General features: G+C 50.2%; 2 protein-coding genes across 2 annotated transcripts; both read right to left on the bottom strand.

Moving 5' to 3' along the window:
* Positions 1 to 1,763: 1,763 nt before the first annotated feature.
* Positions 1,764 to 8,476, bottom strand: VAMP5 (vesicle associated membrane protein 5). The gene is made up of 3 exons (XM_090281643.1): positions 8,393 to 8,476; positions 2,662 to 2,799; positions 1,764 to 2,227 (listed from the first exon to the last, which is right to left on the bottom strand). Exons 1-3 carry the CDS (start codon positions 8,393 to 8,395, stop codon positions 2,018 to 2,020), a joined length of 351 nt encoding a protein of 116 aa, XP_090137769.1. The 5' UTR covers positions 8,396 to 8,476; the 3' UTR covers positions 1,764 to 2,017.
* Positions 8,477 to 10,691: 2,215 nt separating this feature from the next.
* VAMP8 (vesicle associated membrane protein 8) lies at positions 10,692 to 14,025 on the bottom strand. The gene is made up of 3 exons (XM_090281644.1): positions 13,906 to 14,025; positions 12,400 to 12,558; positions 10,692 to 11,142 (listed from the first exon to the last, which is right to left on the bottom strand). Exons 1-3 carry the CDS (start codon positions 13,906 to 13,908, stop codon positions 11,002 to 11,004), a joined length of 303 nt encoding a protein of 100 aa, XP_090137770.1. The 5' UTR covers positions 13,909 to 14,025; the 3' UTR covers positions 10,692 to 11,001.
* Between the last annotated feature and the right edge of the window lie 922 nt (positions 14,026 to 14,947).

The following is a 14,947-nucleotide window of genomic DNA, read 5'->3' as shown; positions in this document are numbered from 1 at the left end:
GGAAGAAGCAACAGGAGCGAGCCTAGGCTAGGCTGCTTTGGCTCCCTAGAAGTATTATGGGAAAGAAGTGAGCCAAGGTGGGCTGCTTTTAGCTCACTGGAGAGTCAGAGAAAAGGAGGCCTTGGGGACATGGTCAGGAGGTTAGCTTGGGACAAGCTGCTGCTGCCCATTGCTTCCCTGGCTGAAAGTCTCATGGGGCCCCTTAGAGTTCAGAAGATGCATGCCTGTTGGGGGGAAGAAGGGGAGGGAAAGGCGCAGGCCAGAAGGGAGAGTGTGCGCTGCGTCCTTTTTCTTAAGGGTTTTACAGGGTGGGAATTTAGGGGAAATCTCAGGGAAGGAGCTCAACAGAATATTCATCAGCTTTTCCAGGTGTGCCCTTTCAAGGTCGCAGTCTCAGTATACTAATTGGGCCAGGAGTCATTAGTCATTGAATCTTGTCCTGACCTGCTGCCTGGTTTTGCTGCTTTTCCAAGCCTGGAGCTGAAATGTTGTTGAGGCCTAGATGTTATCTCTAGGGAGGAAAGGTCAGGAGAGTCTAAACTGCATGGCCAGTGATATGCCAGGGGAAGAAAGGCCACCCAGGGGGTGAGGTCTGGCACCAGTTTTGCCCATTGCTAGGCACCCAAGGATTTCCCCCCTGGTGATCTTCTGTATCTGGTTGTAAATTGCTTGGTCAGTTTGCTCAGATATCTGTCTCAATTTCCCCATTCCACTTGCCAAGGAATTTTCCTAGTTTCTTAATATTCTGCCTCTGATGTAATGAGCTTTGTGAAGGGTCCACGCAACTGTTTTTTTGTTTTTCCATCAGTAGCCCTTTCTACCTAACATGTAACTTCTTTTGCAACCCTAACCCTGAATTTACCTTCCCACCCACACTTAAGTTTGAAATACAATTAAGGAGCCTAGGGCGTGGCCTACTGTGCTTCTGCAGTTTTGGTAGGAGCTTTCCTTCTCCCATGGCCTTAACCCAGTGATTTTTCCTGTGGCCCTGAAAACACTGCCTACTTGGCCCTGTGTGGCCTTGGAGCTTTAAAAAGCTCACATTCATTATTTTCTTTAAAGTACTTTTTATTTTTATTTTTTTATTTATTGATTTTAGAGAGAGAGAGAAGAAGGGAGAGAGGGAGAGAGAAACATCAATTTGTTGTTCCACTTATTGATGCATTCATCAGTTGCTTCTCGTATGTGCCCTGACCAGAGATCAAACTCTCAATCTTGGTGTATCGGGATGACACTTTAACCAACTGAGCTACCTGGCCAGGGCTTCCAAATTTTTTCCTACAGGGCAAACCCCAGGTCATACTTTGTGACTGCATCGCAGCACTGCAGTAACCCTTTTTGTTTTCACTGCCATCGGCCTCATCTGTGATCTAATGTAAAGCTTGAAGAAAAATGAGAAATTGGGAAGGAGGAAGTGTTCAGAGGATAAAAAGTCTATCTGAAGAACCTTGTGATATAAAAATCTCTATTTAAAGTGCTTCCTTCTTTGTCATCCCATAGAGTCCTATTGGTCCTCTGAGCATCCCCAAGACATCAGAATAATAACAGATTTCATTCTCAGGGTAACAAGCTCAGAGGGCAACAGTTGAAGGATCTGATTTGGGGTCTGTTGTGTCTTTACACCTCTCTGTGTAGGGTTGGACCAAGTAATGAAGTGATGGAGTCCTTCAGTTGGTAGCCTTTCTAAGCAGCTCAAGGGGTGGAGGCAGTGCAGAATGAACCAACCTAGAGACCTTCAAAGACACACACACACACACACCACCTGTTAACCAAACAGCAGTTTTTAACCAAGCAGCAGTGTTTACTGAGCTCCAAGTGGGGCTAGCCTGGCATGGCCAGTGCTGCAGGCTCCCCGCAAGGGCCAGTGTTTGGCATGATAGGTGATGGAAAGGTGCACACTTTGGGGCTGCCCTTAGGCTCTCACTGCAGTGGCTCAGATGGGAGCAAACACCGAGGTTCTCTGGAGACCAAAACCAGCCAGTAAGGCCATTTGGCCTCTCCTCCAGTTCCAACTGGGTCAGTCCCCAGGCCCCGAGGCAGCACCTGTATCCTGGGCCTGAGGGGCACTGCTGCCCTCACTTGTCTGTGGGAGAAAGATGACCAGCAACACAATCAGGATGATGAGCAGGCCACTGCCCACCGCCAGCCCCAGGTAGATACGCCAACGGATGTTCTCCCAGTGCTTCTTCTGGGCCAGGGTCTTGGTTGTCTTGCTGAAAGCTGAGCTCTGTGGGTGCCCCCAGACACAGGATGGGAGTTAGTGGTTCCACAGAGCCCAGAGCCATCTCCTCCCAACCCTGCCCCAGCAAGACAGTCTCCTCCTGCATCTTTTCCATCTGATATTCCTTCTCTCCATATAGCCTGTGCTGGGGTCCTCCCAGCCTGACTCCTGGCGTCAGACACAGGTGTAGCCCTTGACTTGCAGCCCTATGGGTTCACCCTCAGTTAACAATATCAGTCCTCAGCCTCTAGGAAGCTCCACATCTTCAAACCAAGGCCTACCCATTGCATATCTAGGCTAGGGGTGCCTCAAGAAACCCACAGACTCCACACTGGCCCTCTGGTCCCACCAAAAGCCTGAAGACCCTGAGCACAGCCTAAGAACTCCCTCTGACCACTCCTCCTAGCCTCCCCACCTCCCTGCTCCCCGAGGCCTCACACCATGTCCAGGAGTTGGTCTGAACGCTGCTCCAGTTCCGTCAGTTTCCCATCGCGCTCCAGGACCTTGTCAAAGTTCTTGAGCATGATTTCCGTCACCTCGTCCGCCTCCTGCTGGCACCGCTCCAACTCTTTCCCTGCCTGGGTACCAAGCCCAAGGTCAGGGCTGAATGATACCCCCACCTGGACCTCATCTGATCCTGAGACCTAGCGGTCTCCTTGCTGTCACTGTGTGTATGCAAGCACATATGTGTACAATGTACGGTAGGGGAAACAGCACCTTTCATGTAAGAATATATGTGTGTGAAGTAAAGAGCTGACCTCCTGAGCATGTATGGCTCACCTTGGTCTCACAGGACTCTCCTCTTGCCCATCAAGGCAGGTCCTAGGCCAGCCTTTGTTTCCAGCATCTCAGCTTCCTCTAAGGTACTCCAGGATGAGACCTTCCCAGGACCCCACCCTCCCACAAAGGAAACACTTTGCTCCCCTGCTCTAGGATGGCCTCTAACAAATACATACCTGCCCTATGGCTTCTCCCAGCAAAGGAGAGAGAACCAAGCTATCTGGCTATAGGCCAGACAGAAAGATCTACCCCACAAAGCTAGAAAGGTAATTTTGGACCATCACATGTCATAGTCTCTGCCTAATCCACAGACACAAACAGATCAGATCTCCTTCCTCAGGTCTCTGACTGGTCAAGCCAGTTCTGCCTTCTGGCCTAACCTGCTCCACATCAATGCTTCCATTCCCTTTGTGCCTGGAATCTCAGCCTTCCTAGACTCTGATCTCCAGCCTTCCAGTTAGCCAGGATCCTCACTGGTGCCCAACTCACACAGCTGAGATCAAGACTTGAATTCCCCAGCCTGGGCAGCAGCCTCACCCAACAAAAGTACCCAGCTCATTTCAGAGGACTGGGAAGGGAGGTGCAGGGTCCAAGCTGGTGAAAGTTGAGAGGACGGGGAGAGGGAAAGAAGCATGGGTCACAAACAAGAAAGGAACTGGGCTTTGGACACATGCAACTGAGAGAGACCAAGGGAAGGATATCCTGGGGAGCACTGAAGGTCCAGGAGCAGGTCCTGGGACAAGTCAGGGAGATAAATACCAAAGGATCAACAAACCACAGCAATTCCCTTCTCCCAGTCTAGACCCCCACAGCCCAACCCCCTTCTCATCCCTTCCCCACAGACCATTGGCCAAGCTCCCTTTCCTGCCATAACATAGTGCCCATTGTCTGCAGCAGACACTTTGGTACTTGACTGAATTCCACTTAAAATCACAAAAAAAGGGATCTGGTGGTCAGAGGACCACCTCCTACTCAGGCAATAATCTTCACTCAGGATCCTTAAAGATGCCTTGCACAGAAGCTACAAGCATTCCTGGTTCATGAGTCCTACCTCCCCACTAGACAAGTTCCCAGTGGGAAGGCAGGGCCCAGTACCCTTCCTCTGTCTGCCTGGAATCAGGACCCTGGGACGCCAGCGGAGTACTGACCATTGCAAGGACTTGGTGAGTGTCAGTTGCATTATAACCTATCCAAAAGCAACTTATTCTCAAGAGCTGTTACCCAAGTATTTATCTAGCCCAGCAGGAGTTTCAAGAGGTAGCATCTGAAACCCAATATTTGCTCATGAGCTAGAAAAGCAATATTTGCTTCAAGAGGAGACAGGCAAACCATGGCAGATGAGTGTGCTTACAGGCCAGAAGTAGTAACTGAGGAACAAGGAGGGATAAGAGAGCAGGGAAGCTGTACTCATCTCTACCTGTTCCTGAGTCAGCAATAATCAACACTATTATGACGACTAGATTTCAACAAGGTCCCATTATTGGGAGCCTTTCACATTCAAACGGTCCAAGGCATTCCCCACATTCAAATCAACCAAGGCAAAAACTTGGAAATAAACAGACTTAAAAATGAGAATCGCTGCTAGAGACTAGGGGGACGCTGGATATTATTTTTTCTACTCTGAAGGCTACAGCTGTTGTTATCCTCCAACATGGGGTGACATTGGATCACATTCTCTAGGAGAGCTGGCCATGCCTCCCACAGCAGTCTGCAGCCTCCTTCCCCCACTGGATGCTAGGACTGTCTGGACCCAAGATGGGTCCAGGTCTAAACACGTTCACGCCAAGAAACACAGACGCCTCAGGCTCAAGTCTCTGGCCCTCCTTGACCCCACTCAACTAAGGAACTACAGGATGTGGAAGGAGGTACTGACCAGAGGTCAAAGCCAAGCTGCCTGCTGCCACATTGAATTTAGCCTAGTGCCTGGTACACAGAAGCCACATGGAAAATATTTTCTGAATGAATTGTGCCTGTTCTTAGGAAGATATTGAAAAGGCTGAGGAAAGAGACATATGATACAATTAGAGAAGAGTGAGGAGTTACACTGGGAGATACAAAAAGTGAGTGTTGGAGCTGCCCGCAGAGGGGTGTTTCCTGAGAACCTCCATAGACAGGGTGGGGTGAGCCCTTGAAGGACAGGGTGGAGCTGGGCATTCCGGACATAGAGAGACAGACACACACTCAAGACAGTGAGGCCAGGCAGAGAGTAAGGGTGGAGGGATAGGGTGGGCCAGAGAAAGCAGTAAAAGTCAAAAAGAGGAAGTTCACTTGGAGGGAGGGATAGAACAAGAGCTAGCATAGGTTTCTGTGCCAAGGACAGCACTGTAGAGGTGCTTCAGATAATTTCTCTGTTGGTGGTAGACTGGCATGGATCGAAGTGAGAAAACTTCGAGCAAGGAGGCCAGCCAGAAGAGGCAAAATGTGCAATCAGCAAGGGTGTGAAATGTCCAGTAGGCCGGGGAGAGCAGAGTGTAGAGAGGATGGGTAGGGGAGAGGCACTTCCAAACCCTGCCAGGGGCCTGAAGGGCTGGAGGTTATGAGCAAGGGGGAGAGAGGAGCGCCGGTATAGCTGGCAGACAGAGAGTGGTAGGTATACATGAAATGTTCTTGACAGTTACCCTCTGTACAGGATGTCCCTCCTCCGATGCTCAAATGTCCCAAGTTTTTCCAGGCCAAATGCCCTTGGCTCCTCTAGAAACAAAGCTCTCAAAATCTCCCTGTCCTAACTCTCCTGTCTCCCCCATCTCTAAGTTAGTGCCTAAGAAACCCTATTCTAACTGTCATCATAGTGGTCAGATGGACCTAGGCAGCAACCAGGTTTATCAACTCCTTCCTAGGGCAGCACTCACCTGAGCTGAGAGATGAGGATCAGGGCTCTCGGCATTGCAGCCCTGGGTTCTTTCAAATCCTGCCTCTGCCACTCACCTGCAGAGTGACTGAAGACTGAGGACATCACCTTTCTGACCTGCCACTTCCTCATCTATAAAGTGGTGACGATAATAATATCTACCATAATGTTAGCTAAGAGATGTGACATAAATAAAATGCTTAACACAATACCTGACACATACTAGATGCTCAATAAATAATAGTCCAACTTCCTCTAGCTTTTTTTTAACGTCAGGTCCTAAGAACTACACAATACTTGTGCTCAGTAAAATCTTTTAGATATTTTTACAAAATACACAGCCAAGTGAGCTCCTCCTTATGGTAAACTTGTGCCCTTAATTGTTTCTAAGCTAAATACAGAACTTCACATGGGCCTTTGAGAACCTCCTGCAACTAGTTTATTTCCATCAGGCACTACAGGCTGTTCAGGTTTTACGTCTTGACAGTAATAACAGCCACCATTTAGTGGACATTATTCTGAGCTAAGCACTGTGTTGCTAGCTGTCTGTTCACTTTATCTCATTTTATCCTCACAATAATCCATTGAAGACAATACTATTGTCCCAGTTTTATAAGAAATTGAGGCTCAGAGGGGGTAAATTACTCACTCAAAGTCACAGAGCAAGTAAAGGCCTGGGAGTTGAACCAACATAGACTCCAAGGATTACATTCTTTTTTCTTTTTCAAGAATCACATTCCTTTTTTTTTTTTTTAATCCTCACCCGAGGATATGTTTATTGGTTTTAGAGAAAGAAAAACATCGATGTGGGAGAGGAACATTGCTTAGCTGCCTCCTGCACCTGCCCCAACTGGGGATCGAACCCGCAACGTTTTGGTGTACGGGATGACACTCCAATGAATTGAGCCAGCTGGCCAGGGCAAGGATCATATTCTTAATACCCGTGCTAAACTGAATGCAGGTAACGGGAGGCCAAATGCTTTAGCTGACTAGCTCAAGATTCACCAGGCCTTTTGATGCTGCCAACCCAATTTGTGTGCATTTGAAGGAGGCCAAAACCCAAATTCTGGATAGTACATGAGAACGGACCATCCACAAGATGAATGAATTCAAGTCATCACCCAATCAATTGCCATTTTTCCCATCACAGTTCCTACTCCATCCCTGATAGCCATCACTATGTCTGGCACAAAGGAAACACAAGAAATATTTGATTGAATAAATCAGAGAAGAGGAAAAGAGAAGGGAAAGGAAGAAGGACCATGTAGGGAAGGGGGATGGGAAGAAGGAAGGGACAGAGCTGAGGGCAGAGAAAGGGGCTGGAGTGAAAACAGGAATGGGGAAAGGGAATGGGAGGGAGAGAGAGATCAATGTTACCCTTCCTGAGCTCTGATCTACTATTTGCCTCAACCAAGTTTCCCAGTTTGACTCAATAAATGATCCTACCCTCAGCCTTCATTTCAGGAGTTTCTTCTCCCCAAATGCTAAGGGCCACCTGGAAGCCCCTCCCCATCCCTGACTGATCCCTTGCCCTGCATGATGGGAAGTGGGCTCTGGACTCTGTCCCATTCTCGGAGCCTCCCTCAGTTTCCTGGCATGGCCTTAGAGCTCAGCACTGCCTTCCTGCCCAGCTTCCTCTTCCTGCCTCCAGTTCCCTGGAGATGGGGCCATCCAGGCATGGCGACCCCTAGCCAAGCCCTTCCATCACACCTCCGAAGGCTTCTCTATAGCAGAATCTTAAAGCACCAAGCCTGCTTCCTGCTGGGCCCATCTTCCCAAGGGGAGGGAAGGACAGCAACTGGCACCACCTGTTCCTGACACCTTTGCCTTGGCGATGGCAAAAGAGGGCAGAGGCCAGAATCTGCACTGCAGCCGGCGCGGATGACTCAACTCAGGAATGTGTCCCTAGATAGGGGTTAGGACAAAGTCAGGCCTGTGTCACACTTATAACTTCAGTGGAACTTTTACATCAAATGTCTTTCTCTTTCCCCTCCAACAACCTGCCATGGGCTGGCTCAATCTCCTACCACCCCGTCTGCTCAATTTTCCAACTCCCAGCCAGGCATGACTCCTCAACAGCCCCAGGAAGGGCTGGAGATCATCACATTACCTACCACTTCTCAGGAGCAGGTTCTGAGTGCCAGGCAAGTAGGTCTCTGCCATTCTATCTCCATTAACCTCGCATGGACCCAGAAAGGCAGGTACTAACGACCCCATTTCACAGGCGGCTCAGGGAGGTTACATGACCCTGCCTCGGTGCATAGAGCTGATAAGTGGCCATCACCAGGATCTCAGCCTGACTGACTGAGGCCAAGGTTCGCAACCACTTGGCTCAGGAAGTACAAACTAAGTATCACTCACGCAGTGTAGGGCAGCCGATGAGGCTCACGCCACTTTCCCTCCCCAGCTGCGAGGGCATTGGAGGCTCGGGCCCCAACCCTGGTCCCCGAGCGATGCCCCTGGCCTCGGACTCCTATCTCGCACCCCCTTTGTTGACCCTGTGCCCCTTGCCCAGCCCGCCGCCACCGGCCGGAGCCCCTCACCATCGCTGCAGTGGCTGCCGATCGCTCCAGCACCTCGGGGCAGGCAGAGAGGCTCCCACTCAGGAGCCGGGGAGGAAGCAGAAGGGCGGGGTGGGGCGGGACGGGGCGGGGAAGGGGGGCGCCCCGCCTTCCCCAGCAGCTGATACCAAGTTTAAAATCGAAAGCGGTCTGCTATGACGTCCGGGGTCCTTAGGGTGTCTTCTCCCAGGTGCTGACTCCCAGGCGCTGACACCCAGCCTCGGATGCCTCCCCGCCTCTTGCACTGAAGCTAAGCCTGAGCAGCCTGGCACCAGGTCTACACGCTGGCCACACCTCAGGGCTCGATCTATGAAATGGGCACAGTGGAGGGGCTCAGGGAGGTCTCTCTGGGCTACATCCAAGATAAGGCAGATTGGGGCTTACTGGGGGAGGCATAATTCATTCACTCAACCAGCAACTGTATGAACACCATTGTCAGGCACTGATAGGTGCTGGAGACACTTTAAACAGCCGGGGGGCGGGGGGGGGGGTCCTCTGTCACCTTGTTGAGTGCAGCTCACCCTTAACCAAAAGCAGATCCCCTAAAAGTTTTGAAACTAAAGGAAGTTTATTCACAATAAACATTGTGAATGCACTACCTGCCACTGAATTGTACATTTTTAAATGGTCACTAGTATGTTATGTGAATTTCACTTCAATTAAAAAAGAAAATAAACCCATCATGGAGAAGGTGCCAGCTCTAGCTTTTCTGTATTTCCCAGGAGGGCAAATGCAGCCCCATCCTGATATGATCCTGCTCCTCAACCAGAGGATGTGTGAGGCTGGTGTGTTTGCTGTTCCTCCATGGCCCTCCCGAGGTGAATCTTCCCATCCTCATCTTCTCCTCATTGCCGAAGGGAAGTCAACAGTCACCTGTTCGCCCCACCCCAATGCCGCCCCCAGCATCTTAAATGTGGCCCCTCTTGGCTTTCCCTTCCCCTTTTGCTTCCCCTCAGGTGCATTACATTTGACTTTCTGCAAGGACGCTTTGTTTTTTTTCTTTTTTCTTTTTGCTACTTTAACTTGTTTCCTGAGCCTATGCAGCACAACTGGCTCCCTTCTACTACCTTTGTAACTTTCTAAATAAACTTTCCCTTATCATTTGAAAAAAATATGTGGCCTCTCTTGAGGAAGGGGGTTGAGATCTTCCCTCTCTGGGTTGAACCCCTATGAGCACAAAACCAACCCCTATCCTAGACAGTCTGGGTTCCAAGGAAGAGGTTCACCCCAGTTCCTTGGCCCTGAAGTCCAGCAGTGAACTGGGGAGACAGAGGATGGACATCGTCATGGCAAAGACTAGACCAGAGAGTCTCTTCTGTGCTTTCCTCCTCCCTGCCCAGTTTTTGGTGCAGGGTTCCAGAACCCAATTGCCAGTACTAGTCCCACATCTTGTCTCCCAACCCTGCCCATTCCATACTCCCTCCCCAAAAGAGGCTGTTTTCAATTGTGGAAAGCCTATGGGGGAAATAGAGACAGAGGCAGCAAGAACCCTTTCCCCAAACAAAGGCATATTGGGCACCGGAAAGTGACAATGACAGCAGAACCTGGTGAGGAGGAGGGAAGCGCAAAGACAGAGTCCCTTTGTCCATGGAGGGGAAGAAAGACCTTAGGTCCTTGTCCATGGAGGGGAAGGAAGACCTTAGGCCCTTTGTCCATGGAGAAGGAAGACCTTAGGCCCTGTCCTATGATACTGACTGTGCTCAGCCACAGGGCATGGGGGAGAGATGCTCGCCCCCTTAGAACAGCTGAGACCCAGAGGCCCAGCTAAATCCTAGAAGGACAGGAGCAGATAAAAGACAAATATAATTTGCAGAACCACAAGAGAAGGAAAAACAGTCCAGTTCCTCCAACCCTGACTCTAGACTACAACAGGGCCACAGAAGAGCAATGGCAATGATGGGAGAGGCAGGAAGCCCTTAGCCAAATTCCTGAATGTTCAGTCTCAGTTAACACTTTCTCTGTCAGAAAAGTAATGAAGCGAAATGGCAAGCCCCAAGGGGGACACTCAGGAGGCTTGCATACCATCCTAAAAAGCTGTGAAGATTTTGAATTGTCCATGTGCCAAAGCTCCTGAAGAATTTTTGTTCTTGAGACCTGTGAAAATGAATGGAACAAGGGGGAATAAAGAAAAAAAAAGGAGGCTCCATCTTTCTGCTCCAAACATACACTCTCCAACAACTTGGCACACAAATGGGAGAATCGCAGCCAGATGGTGTCCGCAGGGAGAAAAGGACCAAAGACCAAATTCAAAGGGAGAAAGCACCTCACAAATGTTCATAAATGTAGGGATACTGAAGGGTCTTTATTGGCTATCAGCCACCATCAGTGTCCCAGTGACATGCTGGGCTCCCCAGGTCTCTCCAACCAACTCTGAGGGCATATGAAATGCAGCCACAGTCCAGCTCTCTCCTTCTGGGGGACCAAGGTCCCTCCTGGGGCAGACAGTGTGGCAGAGAAGCCTCAGAGTGAGGGGCCAGAGGACTGAGCAGCATTCCCTGTGGAGTTTGATGGGAAAGAGGGCCCCTCTTGATGCCCACAATGGAGGGATGCTGGGAAGAAGAGGGCAGGGTGGGAGGGGATCCCTAAGTGACTTAGGGGATGGCACCAGAGATAAAGAGTGCCATTAAGATGATGACGATAAGAACAACCACACAGATGATGACAATCATCTTCACGTTCTTCCACCAGAACTTCCGAGCCACCTTCTGCGATGTTGTCTTGAAGTGCTCAGACTGTAGGGAATAAGGTAGAGTGACTCAGTGCCTCTTCCCACTGGAACAAGAGTACATGCAGACCCACATGCCATACATCTAAATACTTAAGTGATATGTTGAGGTAACAGACTGTTAAATAGAAAATGTCCTCTCCTCCTACCTTGACAAATATAATACTTTCATAACCATCTGGTGGGCCAAGTTTAAATTTAGAAATGTTGGGCTCCCCTTGGCTCCCTGCCTGACCCCCTTCTCTTCTTACCCCTGCACTGTCATGCACGTATGGGAACCTTTACACATGCTCACACCGGGGATGTGACACTGGCAGCACAAGCCACCCCTTGGGAGGGCCAGGGTCCAGGATATACATCTCCAGGTTCCATGATTCCTTGCTCCACGGGACCTGCTGAAGTGGGAGAAGGGGCCAGGGGAATATGGTGGTTGGAAGTGAGGGAAAGTGCTTTCTCTCCAAACTGGAGTTGCAGAAACCAAACTGGAGTTGCAGAAACTAAGTTCCACTGGACCATGCTCCCCAAGTTAGGCTGTAGGAAGAAGCACCAAGTCCCAGGGAGACAAAGGAGTTATGCCCAAGATTACACAAAGGACTCAGAAAGCTGAAGCCAGTTTCTTCCCACAGGCAAGGAACTTCAGGCTCCAGCCTTTGTTGAACTTTAGTTACTTCCTTCCTGAGCACCTGGCTTTGGCCCCTGGCTAGAGAGAGAGAAGAAATGAGGTCTAGCAAGATGCGTGGGAGAGAGTATCCTAGCTTTCAGCTAGCAGAGGACCCCATCAAAGAATTTCACTGCTCTTTCCTGCTTATTTTTAAAGCTGACTCATAAGACTCTAGTAGTTTTTCACCCCCTGCCTAGTAACTCCTGGAGAAGGTAAAAGGCCCTAGTAGGATTTTTCAAAGCCAATAGATTGCCCAGGGGAGTCCAGGTTCCAATGATTGTCAGAGGCAGGCTTCAAAGCGAAAATCAGTTTCATAGGAGAGAAGCCTAAGAATGCCTGGATTCACTCCTCTATCTCAGAAAATGCCTCCATGGCTCAGCCCCCATCCACCAACCCCAGATACTGGATCTAGTCCCTGGACAAGTACCCATCAGTGGAGTAGAACAGCATCAGAAACAAGGACTCAGCTCGCATCAATTCCCAAAACAGGTGAAGAGGCAGACTTCCCTCCTGTTCATTTTGCCCTCAACACCACCAGCCCTCAAATTCTCAAAGATCCTCCTCCTTCTCTTCCTCTTGTCTCCAGTGGGCTCCCCAACTCACTGTGGCTTCCAGATCCTCTGTCTTGTTACGAAGATGGTCTAAGTTTTCTCCTCGGGCCAGGATCCGCTCCACGTTCTGGGTCATAATATTCTTGACTCCCTCCACCTCACTCTGCAAGTTCCGCACTCGATCATTTCCTCCACCTCCACTGGCATCCTCCTGGGCCGCAACACAGGGGTTAATTAAGCCAAGTAGTAGAGGAACTAAGACTAAGCATCAGAGACCAGAGGAGGGAAAAGTCTAAGGTGGACTTTAGCATTCTGTAATGCTTGAACTGTTTACAAAGAGAATGTAATAAAAATCAATGCATTTTTAAGCCCCTGATGCTAGACTAGATCAAACTTGTTTTCAGGTTCTCAGGGCTTCTGACAATAAAGAGAAGCATAGCATTGAATCCCCCTCTATTACCTACTTGCTCCTCAGAGAAGAATAGAGAAGACAGCGGAGCTGGCATCGCACAATGCAGAACCCCACCACTCTGCCAATTCCCAGATCCCACAGGGCCTCATTAAAAATGTCTTTCTGGCCAGAGGAACACCCTCACCTAGCCCAATCCTCCCTCTCTCCAGGAAGGCAGCTGGAGAGCTGCTCCGGCACTGGCCTCCTGGGCAGCCTAATTACTGTGACCCAGAGCACTGGCAGCCAGGCTCCAAGGCCAAGGCCCTCACAAGGCCCCAATGAGAGGGAGCCGTTGGACCACAAACTTCTTGCTCCCCCCCCCCCAAGCCACCCCCACCCCTGACCCCTAACTCAGAGCCCTGTGCAGGAACCAAACCATCACCAGTTAAGGAGATATTAAATTAAAACAGCAGCCTGGACGTTGGGGGAAATGGAGGGCAACTACTCCCTGCTTAATACCTCATCCCCAGACTTCATGATGAGATTTCTGAACAAGAAGGGAAAAATGTTATTAAGCTCCTCCCTTCCCTGGATCTCCAAAAACAGGGTAGAGAGTGGGTCCAAAGTAGATGATTACAGAGAACCAACTTCTGATTCTTTTACAGACCCTAGTTCTTGCTCATGTTTACAGAGAGGGGGCCAATTCCTCGCACTAGGTGAGACAAATTCTTTGGGTCTCCCTATAGGGACGAAGGGAAAGGTGGAGGGGAGAGCTTATACCGGTGGGCTGGAATCTGCGCTGGGAGCACAGAGGCGCTGCCCAGGAATGTCACACCACCAGTCTTGGGGCGGAAGCGGGGCGGGGAGTGGAGTGGAGGAGGAGATGAAGGGCTCCTCAGGCAACTCCTTGCCTGGAATTAGGATTCCCCACCCCCCCCACCGAAGCCCTGTTCCTGGCCCACAAAGAGGTCAGGGGAGGAAGGGAGTAGGGAAGGGGCAGGAACACCAGCTTGGGCAGCTCAGAGCGATTTGCAACCAGTTGTCAAAGACAGGTCACAGTCAGCGCTGGCCCAGTCCTCTAACTTGCCACCTACTCCCCTCTCCTGATCCCCAGCCCCCTCTGGCTTGTCTTGAAATCAGCCCCTTCCTAGTTTCCAGCTCGCTCACCATGTCTCAGCAGCTCAGGCCTGTCAGCAGCAGAACTCGCCTTGTTTGTTTTTCTCCCGGCAGCCCTGGGTTCACTTCCTGCTTTGTCCAACTTTCAGCCCGCTCCCTCCCACCTCGCATACTGAGCTGTTCCAGCCACACCTCACGCAGGTTTCCCCTGGTAGGTGGCACTTCCACTGCCCTCCCAGTCTCCTCCCAAACCAAAACTTAGGCTTAAAGCAACAGGGCTCCCCAGCACCCAAAGTCTTCTAAGTTATCAGGAATCAGAAAAAAAAGGAGGAAACAGCCCTCCCAGATTTCCTGAGGCTAGACCCCTTATATAGAAAGGGCAGCTGGCTTCTTTATGTCCAAATGTCTCACCCCAATTTTTAGACAACCCTTGCTCCCATGTCTGTAGGTGGGCAGAAAACACTAATCCCCCAAAATATGGAACGCTGTGATCCTGGGCTCAGGTATCAGAAAGCTCCGGATTACTCATTGCGGGACCCTGGATGAACCTCTTCACCTCTCTGAGTTTTGCAAGGTGCTAATGTAACAGAACCCCTGGGCTGCTCCGACTGAAACAGAACCCACGGGCTGTTTAGTTACGGGCTCGACTGCCAGTCGCCAGAATTATAACTCTCAATACCAGAGTTTAGTGAAAAGAAAAAGAATTGTTTGTTTGCACATAGCTCTGCCTCCCCCTCCCAGACCTGGCCAATCTTAGGAAAGTCAGAAACACAGTTTCCCTACTTCCTAGGCACAGTTCAGCTTTACCAGTAGCTGCCAATCACTCAATTCTGATTAGGGAGGTCCTTTCTGTGCTGTGGTGCCCTCCAGCTCTTAATGCAGTACTGCCTGGATTCTCAGCCTTCTTGTAAACTGCCTTCTTCCTGCAAACTTCTGTGGTGAGAGCCTATTCTTAAAGCAGCCTGGAGGCCTCCCTTAAAGCAGCCTAGAGAGACCCACTCCTCTAAGCCACCTGGAGGGAAAGCCGCAAGCTAAAATGTCCACAGCTGCTTATATATCCCTGACTGCATTCCCCAACGCAGAGGGTGTCCAC

The sequence above is a fragment of the Furipterus horrens genome, unplaced genomic scaffold (genome assembly GCF_987537825.1).
Source record: "Furipterus horrens unplaced genomic scaffold, mFurHor1.1.pri manual_scaffold_6, whole genome shotgun sequence".
Taxonomy (NCBI): Eukaryota; Metazoa; Chordata; class Mammalia; order Chiroptera; family Furipteridae; genus Furipterus; species Furipterus horrens.
This window is presented reverse-complemented; position numbering and strand designations above follow the sequence as displayed.